At 36.7% G+C, this 19,816-nt stretch overlaps 2 protein-coding genes across 8 annotated transcripts in view; one reads left to right on the top strand and one right to left on the bottom strand.

The window, feature by feature from the left end:
• DOCK7 (dedicator of cytokinesis 7) overlaps positions 1 to 5,945 on the top strand; it is a 211,462-nt gene extending 205,517 nt beyond the window's left edge. For 3 of the 5 annotated variants that reach the window (XM_053655506.1, XM_037136231.2, XM_037136232.2), the window contains exons 48-49: positions 432 to 599; positions 3,718 to 5,944. In XM_053655506.1, coding sequence (XP_053511481.1) covers positions 432 to 599; positions 3,718 to 3,760 — 211 coding nt within the window. In that variant the 3' untranslated portion in view covers positions 3,761 to 5,944. Of the gene's footprint in view, positions 1 to 431; positions 600 to 3,717 lie in introns of all 5 variants that reach the window. The other 2 variants (XM_037136230.2, XM_037136233.2) reach the window with 2 other exon arrangements.
• Positions 5,946 to 6,093: 148 nt separating this feature from the next.
• Positions 6,094 to 17,474, bottom strand: USP1 (ubiquitin specific peptidase 1). 3 transcript variants are annotated; one of them, XM_037136237.2, is made up of 9 exons: positions 17,384 to 17,474; positions 15,069 to 15,310; positions 13,245 to 13,365; positions 12,596 to 12,700; positions 11,905 to 12,065; positions 10,188 to 10,867; positions 9,296 to 9,466; positions 8,511 to 8,727; positions 6,094 to 7,569 (listed from the first exon to the last, which is right to left on the bottom strand). In XM_037136237.2, the coding sequence occupies exons 2-9, from the start codon at positions 15,236 to 15,238 to the stop codon at positions 6,834 to 6,836; spliced, it is 2,361 nt and encodes a 786-aa protein (XP_036992132.2). In that variant the 5' UTR covers positions 15,239 to 15,310; positions 17,384 to 17,474; the 3' UTR covers positions 6,094 to 6,833. The 3 variants fall into 3 exon arrangements, with proteins under 3 accessions (XP_036992132.2, XP_036992134.2, XP_036992133.2); XM_037136239.2 differs by having other exon boundaries at positions 8,511 to 8,712; XM_037136238.2 differs by lacking the exon at positions 17,384 to 17,474 and adding an exon at positions 17,150 to 17,180.
• Positions 17,475 to 19,816: the final 2,342 nt, after the last annotated feature.

Below are 19,816 nucleotides of genomic sequence, written 5' to 3'. Positions count from 1 at the left end.
TTCTTCAATTTCTGAATAAATTGTTATCAAGAGCTATTCATTTAAGAAACATTTATTTGAACACAGGCAAACAACTTTGCCAGGTGCCTTCAGTGCCTCATGGATGAGTATGGTTATATCCCTTCAAGAGCTTTTAGTTTAGTGGTAATATGTGAGAAACAAAATGACTTCAGATTTAACGTTTAAAAATATATAATTTTCATTGAATAAAAATATGTAATTTTCAATTAAATGAAAACCGTAAGTGAATGTTAATTTCGAAAGAACTCAGCTTGATCGTCCATTCCCTTTTTCAAACCTGATACGAGGCAGGATATTTAACATCCAACTAAGAAACTGAATGTCTTCTTCACGGTGAAAATATATATTTATCACTGAGCCCTCAAACTATGCCAAAAGAAATTTTTTGACAACACACTATTATTTTCTAGGTGTGAGGATGCCTTAAGAAAAAATAAGAGCTTAATTGGACCAGATCAAAAGGAATATCAAAGGGAACTGGAAAGAAATTATCATCGTCTTAAAGAGGCCCTGCAGCCTCTGATAAACAGAAAGATCCCTCAGTTATACAAGGCGGTATTACCTATCACCTGCCACAGGTATGCTTATTTTTTGTTTTTTTGGACATGTCCATAAAAATAAAATCTACTTGAATTATTCAGTAGCGAATTAGTATAAGTCATACTACATGGTTTCAGATGTTGTGTCTCCTGATAGGTTCAGCTAGTTTGATAAACCTTTTATCATTTGATAAAATGATAAACCTTTTATCGTTTCTACCTGAATCATCCTCCAAGACAGTCAGTTCTTTCTGTAATTCAAGATCACAAAGTACTTACACCAACCAGGATGCCACACATGATAAGTCTAGCCTAAAGTCTTGTCACATTTTCTAGTATTTTTGTGGGAGAATTCACTGGAACATATCAAGAGCCAGGCACTTAACTTCTCTCAGCCCTGACAGTGAATAGTATGCAGTTTGTATTAAAACAGGTAACCCCATTGAATATCAAGAAAGCTTCAATGCTTTTCTCTACTTTCTAAATGTGAAACAAAGTTAGAAATTAAAATAACTTGGAATTTTCTACAACTGATACGAGTTGTACTTGACCAAGTAATTTAATCCAATTTTTAGATTTCTCTAAAATTTCCTACCTTAAAAAGGTTGTTGTGGACACGAAATGACATGTAAATTTGCAAGGATGGTGCTTAACATGTTGCTTTTTAGTACATGAATTCTGGAGAGGGCATCATAACTGCTAAACTGCTTTTTTTTTTTTTTTTTTTTTTTTTTTTTCATTTTGAAATCCAAACGTATATGGAATGTGAATTGTTTGCAGCACCAATAGTTTCCCACCCTTTTCTTTTCATTAGTAACAGTAAAGCCATTAAATTCTACTTACCTGATTAATATTTGGAAGGCCTTTGAAATTGCTTGTAAAAAAACAGAATGAAAATATACTCTATAATATACTAACAAAAAAGTTAACTAGCTATTTGGTCATCTGGGAATTAGTCCTTGTTCTTCAGTAGGCTTTCTGTACCTATAGACCTCTGGAAAAAATCATACATTCATTCAGAAAACTGTCTACTAAGTGTCTGCTGTATGTCATGTCCCCTATAGGAAGCATGTAGATTATCTGAATTTATTGCACAATATCCAAGAACAGAGACCAGAGGGCCTGTTTCAGATCCTTCCTGTGGCAAAATATTATTTTGCCATCATCTTATACTGATGCAAGTGCCCTAGGTGATTTCCTCTTAAAATTCCCAGTGGGAAGCAACACTAGTCCCCTCCACTTTTGGCTTCTCCTTCAATCATTTTGGAATTTCTGCCTTCTTGCTGCCTCTAACCCCTCCACCAACCTTACCTTCTGGTTAAGGGTCCTGGGATGAGCGGGCTGGGTCCCTGACATAGTCAGGCAGTTCCTAATGCCCATCTCACTTTCTTCCAGTCTTGCCAACCTTTTGCAGTAGAAGGACATAATTCTTCCTACCTGAAAGAAACTTTCCTCACAGTGGTCCTCAGTTTGGCCTTCTCTGTGATCTCATTATGGTCAATCCTCCAAACTTTTTAGTTCTTAATGTTCACAGAAAGTTTTTTTGGAATTTGGAAAAGCTCTTTTCTTATGAACAGTATGTAGCTTTTAATACTGCTACTTTCCCTGGACCCAAAAGACCACACTTGGAGATTCAAGGGAAATACGACTTTTTGTACCTGCCCTCTCCCCCTTCCTAGAGATCGTAAACCTCAGACCATAACCTTAATAGCAGGGAGGATAAGCAAAAGAAATTAAGAATTAAGAAAAATATATTAAGAGGTATTGAAGAATATTACTCTCTTCACTCTAATAAGAATATTAACATCTTCAGAGCTTAGAAAATAAAGCTTAAAATGTTTATTTTGATTTACAAAATCTGGATTATGAAAGTATTAAGGCAGTGGCTTTCAAGGTGTGATCTGCAACTCCTGCGGGAAGGGGTCCCTGAGACCCTCTCAGGAGTTTCCGAGTCAAAGCTAGTTTCCTGTTAATACCAAATTATTTGCCTTTTCACAGTCATTCTTGTGCGAGTAGTGGTTTTCCAAAGACTGCATGCAACATGACTTTGTAAAAGATGAGACTCTAAGGCCCTCTATTAAGCCAGACATTAAATATGTAAGCACACCACTCCTAAAATATTTTGCAGGTTATTTTTAATAAACAATGCTATTTATGTAATGGGTTATTTTGTAAAATAATTTGAATTAAAATTTTCTTAGTTATAATTTCTAATATGGTATCTGTAATCCATATTAAAGCTTCCTGGGGTCCTCAATTGTTAGGAGTAAAAAGTTTGAGAACTAGTCATTTAAGAGTTAGAATTTAATGTTGTAAATAAAAACTACCTGCCTTTTGCTTTTTAACAGCCACAAAGAGAAAAAAATCATTTCCTGAAACCTATCGCATTATATCCCTTAGTTCCTTGTTTAATTTATCGTGATGTATTTATCTAATATATTTATTGAACAAGTGAATAAATGACCAATGTATTGATCAATGCATTTTAGTAAAATGGTTGCTGTAATTAATCTATAGAAAAATCCGAGCCAGAATATCTATAAGGCAGAGTAACTTGAAAAGTTACTAATAACTTTGATGCCAAAAAGTTTTAAAATTATTAAGTTTTTGATGGCAAACCTTTCACTCTGGCAGGAAAAAAAAAAAAAGAAAAACCTATTTTTAAAAAAGATTTTATTTATTCACTTTTTAGACGGTGGAAGGGAGGGAGAAAGAGAGGGAACAGCATCAAGGTGTGGTTGCCTTGATGGCAACCACACTGGCAACCACAATCCAGGCATGTGCCCTGAGAATCAACTCCACAACTCTTTGGTTTGCAGGATGGCGCTCAATCCACTGAGCCACACCAGCCAGGAAAGTAAAACCTATCTTAAAGAAATGTGCAGCCTTGGCTGGTGTTAGCTCAGTGGATTGAGCGCAGGCCTGTGAACCAAAGGATCACTGTTCAATTCCCGGTCAGGGCACATGCCTGAGTTCTGGGCAAGTTCCCAGCAGGGGACACACGAGAGGCAACCACACATTGATGTTTCTCTCCTTCTCTCCTTCCCTTTCCCTCTAAAGATAAATAAATAAAACCTTAAAAAAGAAAGAAGGGAAATATTTGAAAAAAAGAAATGTACAAAAATCGTTCACTTATATCCTTTAATTTTCTTCCCAGAGATTCCTTCAGTCGAATGAGCCTGCGCAAAATGGATCTCTAAAATAAACACACTTGTTTTATTCATTTGAGAAGAGCCACATATTCAACATTGTGAAAAGATCTGTTAAAAAATAAGACTTGGAACTTAATTCTGGAAGTTACAGCATTAATTTACTCAATGAAGAATGCAGTGGCCCAAACAATATCAAATGAAGGTTGTTGAACTTTGAGAATCATGGCTATGGCTTCTAATGTGCTGGTAATATGCTGTTATCGTTTTTAAAAGGCATTTTAATGACTCCAAGGTACACTATACATTTACCATTATTTATACCATAGCTGATGTTAAATTTATTTACTTTAAGTTTGTATTTTTTAATTTATATTACCATTTATAGATTCATTTTGGAACCATGTTAAATGTAGTAATGCATATTTTAAAGGTACTATTAAATATGTGAACATTTACACTAATTTTACTGAGTGGAACTTTAAAAAATTTCTTTATTGATAAAGGCAGAGAGAACAAGTTAGAGTTGATTCAAGAACCAGTTCAAAACTAGCAAAATGGAAATAAAACTTGATAGTTACTATATGGCCCCAGAGTCCCAAATTAAATGAATAAATTAGTGGGTAAAGATACTGACGACTAGTTTGTAAAGTCTAAAAACCTGGTTTCTAAGCTGTTTTCCATTTAGACACCAAGAGGGGGACAGGTTTTGAATAATTGCAAAAGTAACTCTTCACCTGAGTACTGAGAAAGCTAATGCCATTGACATTGGCTTGATCTTTGACTCTCAACCTTACTATACTAATGATGGTGGTATGAACTGAATGATTCCTGTGTTTCCAATTAAACAAACCTGGCATCAGTTTTGTGATTTAAACTGTTAAATTAGGTATCTGCCTTAAAGCTGTTACATCAACATAAAAATAAGTTACTTAATTTTAATCAGCTGGTTATATTTTTGATACTTGTATAAATTTTACAAAGTACATGTAAAATTGTGTGAACTTGAAATTAAGGACCAATTTAAAGTACATAAAAAAACTGATGCAAAAATTTTGAAAGTATATTTCAATTACTTGGCAAGTTTTTCCAAGAAAGTGCATTCATGATTCCTGAAAGTATTTTGAACAGTGTTTTCTCCTTTGTGTAGTCTAACACGTAGTCATTTATAATCTATTCCTTTGATCTCCTGATCAGTTACTGAATCACTTAAAACTTAATCAGATTTAACAATGCCTTCATTCTGTAGTTGGTACTGAAAATAAGATCTCCAACACATCTGATTCCTTCAAGTGCAGAGGTAACCAGAGCACATAGGTGAGGTGGCAGTGATTATCTACCCCTTCCAGCCTGCATTTAAAACAGGCAATTATCATCTCAGATTCCTCCTGTCTACATCATTTCAAAGACTGAATTATGAAAAGGGTTTTTTTTTTCCAGATGAGTCAACAATGTTGGGCCATAGGGGTTAACAGAGGACTCAGAAAGGTATAACATGTTTGGGGACAAAGGATCCAGATGAATAAGGAAAGGCAGGAGTTAAGAATGGAAACTCATTAAAACAAAGAAGGTAACATACTCTCTTCTGTGGGTGGGGAAGGGAGAGAATAGTAAATCCCTAGGTCATTTCTCATGAGATTACATTTATGTAAGAGTTTGCAGTTTCACATCAAACTCGGTGACAGTATCAAGAACTTTAATATTTATTATTTATCATGTGTTAAAACTCAGAAGAGGCTTCCTCTTATTCTTAAAACATTGGTATACTGAACACTTGGCAATTTATCATATACTTTGAAGTTTCTTTAAACTTTCTCCCAGCAGGAATCTATACTAGTCGTTAACCTTGGCTGTCCCTTGAATATTAAGAGGCCCAGGCTCACCCTAAAATTTACTGTTATCAGAAGCTTATGGGTAATGTTCAGGGCTATTTCTTTTTAAAATTTCCATTAATGACTCTGAATGTAGAAAGAGGTAAGCACCATGACTTTCTATATCATACCACATTGTGGAAGAAGACATTTAGCTGTTAACTAATTCAGTTAGTTGACAGGTAATCTTGTGTGTTGAAATGGGATACAAGTATTATTCCAATAGCATATAACTGATCACTTACCAATTTAGTATATTTAAAAAGAAAATGTAACCAAGTTTCTGTGTGTGCCCAAAGTATCCTAAGTTCTGCAGTTCTGGATTCCATGAGGTTATGTTCACTGTAAACGACAACTACATTTTTCTTCACTCCAAAGTATTTGAGGATTATTAAAATAATGCCTGTTTATTCTCTTCTATGAATGTGTATACAACATGTATATTATACATACATACGTACACATGCTGTTCTTTAAAGAGAACTCAACTATATTTATGGTAAAAAAATTCAAGCATTTATAGTTTTTAAGCAGTTTAAATTTTATTGACCTTCTGATTCTTAAAAAAGTTAAACTTAAGGTCACACCTATAAGTTTGATGTACTATATACAGATTGTGCAGAATAAGACTATGAAGAGATACAAATTAGTCCATGCCCAAAAAGATTTACTAAAGAATCATCTTCATAAATACATATAAAATTCTTGTGAAGATAGGACTGTCCAGGTTTTCTGAGACACTTTCAAAGTGATCCAAGGCACAAAATGTACACCATTGTGAGACATACATATCCCAGGCTTTGTGCCTCTAATACAGCCCATCAAAAATTTGGCTTCATGGCTTATAAAACAAAATGTACTGAAATGATATTCTGCTTCTAAGGTGAAAAACCACAGGACCTACAAACATGTAGATAATTACTCCAAAATATGGAGATACAAATACAAGCACTTTATTTTAAAAAGCAAACACAAAAAGGTGTAAATTCAAAAGTGTTTAAATGCTTCCATTTTGGATAATTCAATTAACAACCTATACAGTTTGTTCCCAGAAGCTAATACATCACTAGTCTCTACTAAGGAAAATGAATTCTAAAAATTAACGTGGTTTTCAGTAATTCAAATTTCACTATATAAAAACCTAGAGACCAATAATATACAATAGCTTCAAAAGAAAAGCTTGCCTTTTTGATGTAATCAACGTTACTGGTTTGTCTGGGTCTGTTTATATACACAAGGAAAATACACTCACTCTACAGTTTCTTATAAAATAGCAAATAAGGAGTAGATGTGGGAGATGTAGAAGGGGAAAGAGAATTCAAGAAGTCCTTCTCTTCAGTAACTTTTACTTCAGAATCATCAAAAAGCAACCACTTCCCCTCATACTCCTTTAAGCTTTGTACTACATATGAAATTTTGTTCTCAAATCCACTAATGTTAATACCTGTTTGGTCACTGGATTCCTTGTTTCTATCAGATTCTTGAGTCCCATTAGTAATGTCAGTCTCTGAACTTCTGTTTTCAGCAAATGCTGTACTGGTACCTTTATCAGGATTGGCTGCTTTGTTGTATAGCTCGTAATCAGCTTTGCTCTTTTGTCCTCCAAGAAGTCCAATAGCTTCTACATTTTTTTTGTTCAAAACTTTACTTGGCTGTGTACTTCCACTGACTCTAACTGACACTTCTTCATCATCATAATTTTCAACCACACCCCTAGCTTCCTCCTCATTCAGTGGTTCTGGCTTACCCATTTCACACATGTGGCCAACCACAAAATTTTCCTTATCTAGTTCTAGACTGCTAAGGTCTGTGACTTTAACAGAAGCAGTGTAGTGCCCACTACTGATAGTAATGCCACTGTGCATCACAACTGCAAATAATCCATAGCTGTCGTTGGTTGGCTTTGTACTCCATTCTTCCAGTGACAATTTAAGAGGTGTCAATAAAGGAGTGTTGATCTTGGAAAGTCCACCACCATAACAATCAAACCTTGGAAGAAAAAAGAAAAAAAAGTTTTCTGCAATTCCACTATATATATATTCAGTTTTATACCCAAGAGGAAACAAAGTAAAAGTCTGACTGAACCCTTAATAAACACAAAAGAAGAAAACGACTCCAATTTTATATACTTAAAATACTTAACTAAAGTTAAAATACTAAAAAAAAAAAAAGTACTAATGTTCAGATGTTTCTGTTAAAGCTGCATGGTATTTCCCCCTTAATTTTGTGCAATAAGAAAATAGCATTTTTAAAAAAGCTACAAACCAAAAATCATTTTTTATTAAGTCATTTTAATGTGAAGTCTAGCTCCAAGATTTGGGGACAAAAATACATAGTACTTTAGCAAAAAAAAATTTTTTGAGTCCACTGAAAGGAAGAACCATATGTCATTTTTCTGACACAAGAAAATACGTGAAGAGCTGCTAGAAAACCCTCAAGGTAATTTCAAACAATTCATTGATACAGAAAGGACCAGTAGCTGCCATGACATGCACACATGTCAGAAAAGTCAGACTATTCAAAATGTAATTGGCAGTTATATACTTATTTTTAAATTGGTCTTAGATATTTAAATTTTCAACCATGGGAGAATCTCTCAAATTGTTCAAAAATGAGTATGCCTTCCTGGCTTACCTTGATACTAACATAATTTTGCCCTTTTCTCCCCTCAAAAAAATCTTGATGAATATAAAATTTGTTCTCTGCTTTAATCAGTTCAACTGTATCTAATAAAAAATGAGAAGATGTGTGAAGAAATCAAAATATGTATTCATCCCAAAATGACTTGAACTGATGCATTTTTACAGGGACACTAGAACAAACTTTACCAAAGCAATCTTTATAAATTACTTCATTTCAGTAGTTTTTTGAACAAAACGTCTTATATAGCAGCTCATTTTCTTTATATTGCTTTTATTTATAATACTCACTCTAAGCCACTAGCAGCAAAACACTTCAAATGAATGGTTATAACTTCAGGCATTTTGTCAAACAGAAGACTTCGTTCAGCTTCAGTATAATGATGGCAATTTTCACAGAAATATTTATCTTCTCCTACAATCCTCTCCACTGAAGCAAATTGTGAAATTGCCCATCTCAGGGTCTTCATTTCTGTTTTTGGCTCTGGAGAAACTGTATAAGAAAATCCTTTCAATCACAAATGAAAAGTCTATCATTTAAAAGTTAAACTACAAAGTTCCATGTTCAATTAGCATGCAATTTTAAATGAGTAATCCTTCTAAAAATAACTGAAGACATTTCCTTTGAGTTTCAGAAACTCATAAGTTCACCCTCAACAGTGCAAATGCCTTACTTTATATTTAATAGCCAAATTCCAACATGTGAACAGGTAAACCAGTTTCATGATCATGTCCCATAACATTTCCATACTTTTTGTGGCTTATACTAGATAAAACAGTGGCTCAAATATTGTGTTAATAAAAATATCCTCAGGAGCTGAGAAATTCAGGCACCCAAATGTTAACTTATCAAACTGTTTCATTTTCTCATTACACTTTACACATCAAAATAAAGATGTTTTCCAAATGCCAATTATTAAGTGAAGCTAAGATTTTACTATAAGCAGATTTTATTACACCAAAGATACTAAGACAACTTCTCAATAATTATTCAAGCTATGATTAGATAGATGGTCCTTACTGAAGAAAACTGTATTTATTCCATGGTCCTTAGAAAAAAATCCAATTGTGCTTACTTTCAGAACTCTCTTCTACTTTGGAAAGCTCATCTTCTTGTACTGGCACACTGATGTCTTGAAAGTCTTCTCTTCTTTCTGTTAAACTTTCACATTCTAAGCAACGAGTCCTTAATACCAACTGACCTTGGAATAATTTCTCTACTAGCTCAAAACCAACGTGCTCTGTGCCTATAACAAAAAACAGAAGAATTTAAGTCTATACACATTACTTTTTTAGTATAGCCCAAGTAATCGATACTCATTGAAAGCATGCATAACAAAAAGGCTGATTTTTCAAATCTTAACTTGCTTATTAGCATTAAGAGGTACCTTATTTGTGAAATATAAATTCCCTATAAATACAGAATATGAATTACTGTTGTCTCTAAAAAAAAGTCACAACTGTGTCTTCATAATTCCTTTCCCAAAGACACCTCCTATAGTATAACCCCAAGTAAGAATGACGCTGGTGGTGAAACCATCACCACATCCACACTACACACTTTCCCTGCGATCTGCAGATCTGGAAGACACTAGGTAAAAATCCCATTCAAGTACAGTGCAACTATTCAGTTCTTTAAAACTTCATTCACTAAATGTAATACCATTCACGAGTTTATGTCAAATATTGTTTATGTAAGGGGTGAAAGTACCCTCTTTCCATTAAAATGTATTGAATTCCCTTAGTTTATAAACCATAAACTAACATTATCTTTAGATTGACATTTTTATTATATACACACACAAAAATACATCTAAGAACAGTGCTTAAAACACTATTCAAGTATTAAATTTCTTTTTGAACAAAGCAAAACTTTAGCCAGATTTATCCTGTACAGGCATCTGAGAAATTCCAATTCCAACTGTTAATCTGACCACCTATCAATGTCTAAGAAGAAATTATACTGACCTTTGTTGATGGGCTTAACTTCATTAACGGGCTTAATGCTGTTCGCTGGGGATTCAAGCCCACAACCATTAGCTGCATTACCATTTTCACACTTCCCAGAGTTCTCTTCAAGATCATATTGGTTTTCCTTAGATTGTCCTTTGGGTCCTTGGTTTGTTATTTTCCCCAGACTACAGAATTTAGAAAGGATGCTGGGTTGCTTAGTTGTAGACTTTAACCAATTTACTTTAATTTTTGATTTCTTCTGTGAGGGTCTTACACTCTCATTTTCAGAAATGTGGTTGGCCATTAATTTAGGAGGAATCTCTAATGTATCACCTGTAGCTTTTCTTTTTGATCTGGTTTGTCTCTGGTTCTCTTCCAATGACTGGTATTCCTTGGATACCTTAATTTTTTTCCTCATGTTAGCAGATTCAGTGTCACTTTTCCTTTTCCCATTTCCTTTTGGGAGTTTTTCTTTATAGTCTTCAGAATGCTTCACATTGTCCATCTCTATGCTATTAACACCATGAATTTCCTCGTTCTGATGAGGTTTTTCTTCCATCTTGTTAGATAACTCTGCCACATCTTTTTCTTCTTTTTTTAGGAGTTGGCATGTTTCTTGAATGTTTCCCAAAATACACTGCAATACTTCCTGTGCATCATGCTGTAGATATCCTTCATACATAGGGTTGAGTTCCCTATAAATAAAAATTTCCATTCACATATTCAAGTGTTAAAAATATAATACAAAAAAGAAAAGCTTTCTATACAGAAGTTAATACATACCTATAGGGACACCATGACTTTATTTTTTAAATCTAAAAACATTTATTCAGCTACTAATGTGAAATGTACCTAAACTTGTAACTAAAAAAATTAATTTCACCTCATTTTCACTATCACAAATACTTTAATCCTCTTCTGAATATATTGTTAATAACTAAAATGTATAGTGTTTACCATTACCAGGCCCTATTCAAAATGCTTCTTATATTGCATGTGTAATTCTCACAGCAACCCAATGAAATGGGTATTATCACCACTATTTACAAATAAGGTAACTTGTCCAAGGTCACGGAACTAGCTAAGCTGCAAAGCCAGGACTCAAACCTGCTCTTACCCACCCTGCTACACTACCTCTTAACAAATATACAGCAATGTATTACACCTAGCTCTATTACTAAACCAAATGGGTACATAATTTTTAAAAGCCTATAACATTTTAAGTAAAGCTATTTTATATATAGGATAAAGTTCTATTTTTTAAGACCACACTAATAAAATCTAATCCAGTTAAAACTAATAGTTCTCATCTAAGCACACACAACAAAAATAGCATATTTGGAATTTATAGTTCTTATGAATACATTTTGAATAGACATATAACTCATATTTGGGAATTCAGAACTTTCACATTAAAAAAGACATGACACATAAGTAATAAAATATATACTACCAACATGATAGGGGGAAGTATCCACTTAGACACTACTATTTCTACAGGAAAATGGAGGGATAGTCATATTACAGATATGAATATGAATAAAGACTATAAATAACTACATACATTTTGATTTAATGGGTTTACTACCAAACTTAAGAAAAAGTTTCCAGTTTTTGGAGTCTCTGGGATACTAAGGATTATAAACCTATAGATATGTTCATGTATCACTCTCCTCTGCAGAAAGCAGTAAGTAGCTAAATTGAAATCCTAGAATTATATGATAGGCTATACCTGAGTGTGTTAAGCAGTCGCCTTGGCTGAGTAGCAAGTTCATCAGTATATTTCTCTGGGTTTAGGAGGAAACTAGCCTGAAGCTGTTCAACTGAAATGATCAAGGACTGTAAACTGCATATTAGTTCATAACTTGTCAAAGAATCTTCTTTACAATTTCCCTGTCAAGAAAGAAACATACAAGTCAATGTTTCATTTATGAAATTAAGTACCTTCCCCTTTGTCTCACTGGACAAAACCAGATTTTCTCAATCTAATTTCATTACAGCACTAATTTTATGGAGGCATACAAATTTTTTTAATTTTGAGAGGTTTGGGGCAGTATTTTCTACTATGTGGATGATGATTTTCTAATTATATTAAGTCAAAGATTCCTTGATATTTAAAATTTTTTAAATGTGTAAACTGGAAAACCAATAAATGAGTAACAGGTGGTACAAAAGTATGATAAATTGTGATGCTGAATACAAAGGAAGTTTACTGATAAACAATAAATTAAGCCCGGAGAGGACATGGTAAGAGGGGATAACTTACCTACCCTGCAAGAATGAAAAATAACTGTCTTTATGACTATGTAAAATATTGAGAGATAATTCTTGGCATCATCCTCCCAAATCCTGTCTATTACTTTTTTATTTGGGAGCAAGTGAATTTCCATTATTTTTTATATTGTTATTTTTACTTTTTTTACCTTCTCTTTTTGAATGGCTTCATCTTTAAGAGCTTCTTTCTTCTTTGAAATAATATTAAATAAGTGCTTCACTCCAGATTTAAAACCAGGACAAAAATATAACACCTATAAAAAGTGAGATTGAGTGTTTACTAAACAAGCACCACTTGCGTGTTTTTTGTACAGCACTTTTAAATGTGCATTACTTACAATTCTAAGATTAATGTTTGTGTCAAAAATTGTTTTCTATTTCATCACCCTAACCCACTGTCTTGCCTCAGAGGCAATACTCCTCTTAGCAATACTGCTAAGACTTACTGTTGTAAGCATACAACCTAAAACAGATATAATTCCAAGAGTTAAAATACTTATCACCATAACACCAGAAACTGGGCAGAAAAACTAAAGGTTTATCTTCCACTTAACCAAAGTGTACTCAATTTGGCTCTCACAATTTTATTTAATGTATCACTTTTTCTTACCCCAAGGAAGGTTCTAACACAATTTAGAATCATTCTTCTTATTTTAGCCCATTCTGATTTATTTATAATCAAAGGCAAAGTCAGTATGAACAATTAAAATTCTCTAATCTGAAATTCCCAGAAGCATTAAATGTTATATCATCCTTTGCCTACTCAAATTTCATTATATAGCAAAATTGTCAATTTACCTGAAGTATGCTATTAAGATAGCAAGTATTGCCAAGATTATTCAGTCCCACAAATGGTAACAAATTTTCTTTTTTCTCACAGTTTATAGGTGAGGTCTGTGCTGCAGGAACAACTTGATCACTATTAAGTATAAAAAGGAGAAAAATGAAATGAAATAGTATCTTAACAAAACAAAGTAGAAATATTACTTTCCTAGATTTAGTCTTTCCCCTAAAAGTTGTATGATCTGAAAAGCATATGGATTTTACTCAGGTTACATTTTAAGAGGAGAAATATGTACACATAAAAAACTGGCTGTACACCTAGAATAAAAATTTTACAAGACCTTCTAAAATACCATTACAATTAAGAAGCCTCAGAATTATCAAGAGGTTATTAATTCCATTTTACAAAGGGAAAAATTGAGGAACTGGTAGTGATTTAAGCCAATATGACACTTTTTAAAAGAAGACTTTGTTTAGAGGGAAAGGGAGAGAGAAAGAGAAACATTGATGTGTTGAAAGATACATGATTGGTTGCCTCTCACACGCCCCCAACTGCATGAGTGGGAATCTAACCAGTGATCTCTCTGTTTGCAGGCTGTCAATCCACTGAACCACAACAGCCAATGACAATAGGGCCCAACATGACAATTTTCTCAAGTACAGCTGAACATTGAACAATGCAGGGGGAAGGGTGGTTTAGGGGTGCTGACCTCCCCTCCACCTGAGTGCATGGTTGAAAATGCACCTATAGCTTTGACTCCCCCAAAAGTTAACTACTCATAGCCTACTAGAAGCCTTACCAAAAACAAAAACAGCCTATTAACCTATATGTTACATGTATTATACATCATGGTCTTATAATAAAGATAGAGAAAAGATGTTAAGAAACCTGTAAGAGAAAATACACTTATGGTATACACTGAAAAACATCACCATGCAAATGGACCCACAGTTCAAACTCATGTTTGAGGGTCAATTATAGTTTAACTCTAGGAACCTGGAAATAACTTGACTAACAATATTTGAGAGAGGCTGCACTAAGAAGTCAGATTCTATTAACAAAAGATTAAGAGGAAAGAGTCTTTAGTTAACATTAGTTAGGTTATCACATCATTTCTATTTTATAGTTGCTAACTATTACTTTGGCACCTAAAAAGTTTTTACAGGCATGAATGCTGGTAAAGAAAAGCTTCACATACCACCTCCTAAACTGATTACTGGTGAATATTGGGAAATTACACATACAACCAAATCTCTAGTCATAGAGCAGAGTGCCTACCTGCTGAATAGGGAACTAGCATAGAATCTAGCTGGAGCTATTGATGGAATAAATATTTCATTTTGTTGTGATTTCTTTTTAGTCCCTGAAGGATTTGCATCAAAAGCACTTGTTTTTAAGTTTATTTTAAATATAATTTGCATTTGTGCACCCCCAGCAAGTTTGATAATTCATCTATTAGGTATGACTACAAAGTATACACATCTCAGGTAACTGTCTTGTATTCTTAACCCAAAATTACTCATTTCTTTACCCTTACACTAAATGTGTTGTACTATAACCATGTTTAAATTGAAAGACAATTTTAGCCAATAAATACTTCCCCAAGTCAGTCCAAATGGCTGAGCACAATGTTTTAACACTAATGATGTGACTCCTGGGGGGAACCGCCAGTTTTGCTCAGTCTCTACTATACCCTGCTAGACTTGTCTCACAGTATGTGGGGGGATTTTGCCTCTATGAACTATCAGGTCATAATGTCTGGAAGTACCCATCCAAGTTCACTGCTTCTTCACTCACAGGGAATTTTAAGAGCACAGAAGTATACTTAAGATACCTACATTTCAGATCCTCTGTATTCAGAAGCTTTTTCTTCATTTGCTTGAGAATCTGTGAAATCCAAGGCTCTCTTAGTTTCCTTTTTCTGAAAAAACTTCAAGGAAAGTCTGTTTTTCTTTGATGGACTACCTCTTGAAAGCCCATTACTTTCACTAGGTATAACACCAGGCATTTTTCTCTCCAAATCCCAGAGTTGACAAGTACTAATTTATGTAGGGATGTTATAATCAATCACCAATCATATCTGTTAATCACAGAAAAGGTTTAATTAGTTTTCAGTTATCAGCTGTAGGCAATAAAATCAATTTTGAAAACAAATTTACTAAAGAATACTACTAATTGGAACTTAGTATTTGAAAACCTGATGCCTGGCAGTAATAAGCTCTCAATGTTCTATTGCTTGCCACTTGTCCTTAACTTTCTTATACAACAAAAAGTATCAGATAAATGATACTGTTTTTAGCCTGCTATTAGATTACGGGTCACATCACAGAATACCCCATTTTAGAAGACTTGCAGTTAAAGTAGATTAAGAAGAAAGACCTTCATCTTTATTGTAATTTATTAATTCACCCAGGAAATATTAACTGGGCAACTAACTACCCTCTCTAATTACAAAAGTATGGGGTGGGAAAACAGTGCTAAATGGGAAATTAAAGGATGCTGGAATGAGTCTTCCTTCCAAGGCCTTTTCTACTTATTAATATGAATATACAAAATAAAATCTCTAAAAAGTCTCTTTAAAGTATAAGAAAAGGGATTGATGTGGTTGTGTTATGCCCCAAAACCTGAGTGAAAAGTAAAAACAAAGTTGGGATAGTGGGCAACTTTGTGTATATAAAATTCTTACACACTAGAAACTACAATATGCAACCTATTTTCCAAATATTTTAAAAATATAAGCTTTAAAAGAATGCTTTACATAGGAAAAAAAGATGACCTGGTTTGCCTTTTGCAACCTCCCTTCCTAGTTTTCAGGTAAAACCTTTAGTTTTTTTTTTAAAGGCATTATTTGTGGTAGTTATCTTGTACATCACTTGTATTTTTCATTAGACTAACTGGGGGAAAATTAAGAGAAATTACTTCAAACCCGAAAGCTCAGCAATGACTGACAAATACAGATACAGAATGATACCATGAACAAAAAAAATTCACTCAAATTCCACCCTTACTAAGCGTTTCACTGGTTGTCTCTGATCTGGGAATTCACAACACTGCACTCGGCAGTGAAACCACATTTTTTGAGACAACTCAGGAACGTGGAAAGTTGACCAATTTCCCCACCCTCCTCCAACTCAATTTATTCTCCTCGCTACTTAATGCTACTGATAAAAATACTACCATGAATGATAAACCAGCTTTCGCTAAGTTGTCAGGGATCTCTAAGCATTAAAAAGATTTTTCTTGGGAGCCAATTCTAGTAAATCATGGAAGCCGAATAAGAAGCAGTAACTGGACTTAAGTAAATAAAAGAAAAACTGATCAAGTAGCTGAAATAACGGATTACCAACCCTAATGAATAAACCAACCCTCCAGGCTCCCTCAAAGCGATGATTAAATATTAACATTACTAAAAACATAACATTTCTTGCTCTTGGATTTCCTTAAAACTGAGGATTGTTACATTAAAAGTGTTTCTCCTATACTCTCAAATTTCGCAGAAAACATGATTCCAACAGTAAATGTTCTTGAACAAATGACAGAATGAACACTCAGTCCCATCAACTTTCTTTCTAAAAATACGACTCAATTCCCATTTTTCACTAAAAAAAAAAAAAAAACAAAAAAACCCCAAAGCAGTAACATTCTCGACAAAGGTTTAAAACACGTGGCGTTCTAAATACTTGTAGAAAAAAACAAACTGCGCGGTAAAACGTAGCAATTACCAACACAGGGCAACCAACGTAAGTGAAAACATTTCTACGAACGCAAAAGTGAAAGATGACGAAATTGTGTTGATGTTGGTGCCCGTCACCGCAGTGGGCTCCACCCGGCAAGAGGCTTGCCCGTGGCGTCCCGGGCTCGAACCCCGACTTTCGGCCCCAAAGCCCGTGGGCTTGGCCAATTTACGCCTAAGCCGCACCTGCTTTCTGGAGTCCTGCCGCGGCAGGAGGGAGCGCCCCGCCCGGTGCCCAAGGGCTCGACCAGCCGCTCCGCAAGGGCGCAGCACGGCCAAGGTCCGGTCAGTGGGTGGGTCGGGGGAGGGGGGTCGCCCCCGCCGCACAGACGCCGGCGTCCCAGACCAGCCCCATTCGGAAGCCGGCCCAACTTGCGTCGGCGCCCCGGCACCGGCCTCTCCTCCCCAGGCCCTCCTTACCTGGTCATGGCCCAGAGCAAGGTCCGCGGCAGTCACGCCGAAGACTCCAACCAGAATGAATATGGGTGCGACGGATAAGACCTTGCCCCGAGCCCGCAGAGTCCCCGACCCAAGGAAAAACTGTCTGGATCGCCCTCCCCGCGGGGGAGTGACCATTCGCTCTCAAGAGCGGGAACCCGAGCCGCCTCTCGGTCCTGCCTTGCGCTGACTCCAGCTACATCCCCGGAGCGGCGCCCGCCCGCGCCTGCCCCGGGATGGTGAGGAGCGCAAGTACTCCTGCTGGCGAAGCGCCTGAACCGCTAGGGTCTTTCCCACTCCACCACCGAGGGGAACTTGGCGCGTTTTCCTCACTCTCAGGACCCCCGTGTTTTAGCCTCCGCCCGCGCCAGCGCCGCGATTGGAGGTGACGTCCTTCGCAAATGCCGGTTCTAGTTTCCAAGGTGCAGAGACGCGAAAGGCAGGAGTTGCCTCGCGACCGCCCCTGGCCCCCTGGCACGCACGTGCTCCGGAACCAGCTGGAACGGTAGTTTCCCCAAGATCCTAACGGGTTCTGCAGTTTCAAATGTTGCAGGCACCGTCGCGGGCAGCTCGCTTGGGTCCTCACTGAAGGCGCGCGCTAGGTGCTAGAGGCCTGGCCGGCGGGCTGGAGCCTCACACTTTCCTCTTTTTTTCAACCATTAGTGCGCGCGAGTTACGGGAAAGGCGTTTGGGTTAAGAGATGGTACAGAGAGAAGATGGGACGGGTCCTTCCTGGAAAAGGAGCCGCCAGGTGCTCAAATCCACCAATCCGTGAACAATCCCCCAGTCCTCGCTGCCCCCCAGCCACCGGTGAAAAGGAGCCAATCAGAAGTACCTAGACAAAAGCCAATTGAGTGGGCGGAGAAAAGGAGTCCAGCCAATACCAAGAAGAAGAAAAGAATATTAACCAATATCACCCCAATATTCAATAAAAAATTTTAACAAAAGGAGGGTTCCCTTCCATCACTGTTGGACATACAAAGTATTTTCAGGGGCTGACCCCCTCCTCTCGCTCTCACTGGCACGGAGCGCGCGCCCTCGCTGTCGACTGTTAAATCTAGCTCTGCGTTTCGGGAATACTTCGTGCCAAGGAGGGTGCGGCTTCCGGAGTGAGGCCCTAGCGATAAGCCCCTCCCCTTTCTTGCGTACACCCTCGGGCGGGGTTACCAGGGAAACTAGTTTCGGAAAATGGCTGATCGGCCTCCTCGTTGGTGGGCGCCAGAGTTTTCTCTTCCGAAGAGCAGCTCCAACTTGCTTATCCAAAATAACCCCAAAACAAAACAGGGGCTGCTATGGATAACTAAATGTAAAGCAGAATACTGCAGCGCTCCTTCCTCAGCCTTTTCCCTCATCCCCTACTCAGGCACACACTTTATTTTCTTTTTACCCCTTTCCCTGTCCGTCCGTACAAGGAAACAAAATAGCGTTTTAAGACCCAGCTCCGGCTTAAAGAGCTTGGAAGGATTCCTGCGCGAGTCCTTACTGAACTGCTCAAAAATGGGGCGGCAGGCGTCACCTGTGTTTTGGCGTCCTGTGTTTGTATCCTTTGTGAGATGACCTCACAACCTAAAAAGCAACTTGCTGCGGTTAAGCAGATTAAGTTCAGGCCAATTCATTTAATCAGGTCTTTTGAGCTGCTCAGTGTGTGCCAGGCATTTTTCAAGGCGCTAGGCATACGGTGTAAATGACATAACATTCTGTGCTCTAAAGGAGCTTTATGTTCTGGACAGGGACATAGGTAAACTAAAATTATATGAATGATAGGGAAAGTAGATAAAAGTGAGCAGCTTTAGACACGGTCATCTGGAAAGACCTCCTTGAGTGGATATTGGAGTACAGTTGAATGAAAACGGAGGGATCCTTGTAGAAATCCAAGGAAAGGATGGTCCAGGCAGAACAGCAAGTTAGGAAAGTCCAGAAGCTTGATGTGCTTGGTGTTGGGAAGAGAAGCAAGGAGGCCAGGGTGCTTAGAGCACAGTGAACCTGGGTGAGATGATTATGGGGAGATTATTTGTGACACAGCGTGGCTTTGATTAAGCTGGGTAGGGAGATGAGAGCCATAGAATGCTCTTGTGCTGGAGAATGGAGTGATTTGTAAAGTGGATAGACTGTTAACCTTAAAAAGTGCAAACAGGAAGGTCAGCTAGGAGGCTATTGCAGTAGTAAGGTGGCCTTGCAGTAAGGTGGTAGCAGTGGAATTGTTGAGAACTGGTAGGATTGAGAATATATTTTGAAGTAGAGCCAACAAGATCTGTTGGATTGTAAAAAGAGAGAGTGTGACAAAAATGACTTAAAAAAAAAACAACAAAAAAAAAAACCTGTCATTTAAACACCAAACCAAGCTAGACAGTGCTTGGTTCTTGCTAAAATGGGGAACATTGGGGATCTAAGGGATTTGGTGGGAGGGGCCCTTGT

Source organism: Artibeus jamaicensis, unplaced genomic scaffold, assembly GCF_021234435.1.
Source record: "Artibeus jamaicensis isolate MK-2021 breed Jamaican fruit bat unplaced genomic scaffold, CSHL_Jam_final scaffold_1019, whole genome shotgun sequence".
NCBI lineage: Eukaryota > Metazoa > Chordata > Mammalia > Chiroptera > Phyllostomidae > Artibeus > Artibeus jamaicensis.
The sequence above is the reverse complement of the archived record's forward strand: the minus strand, read 5'-3'. Positions and strand labels throughout refer to the sequence as shown.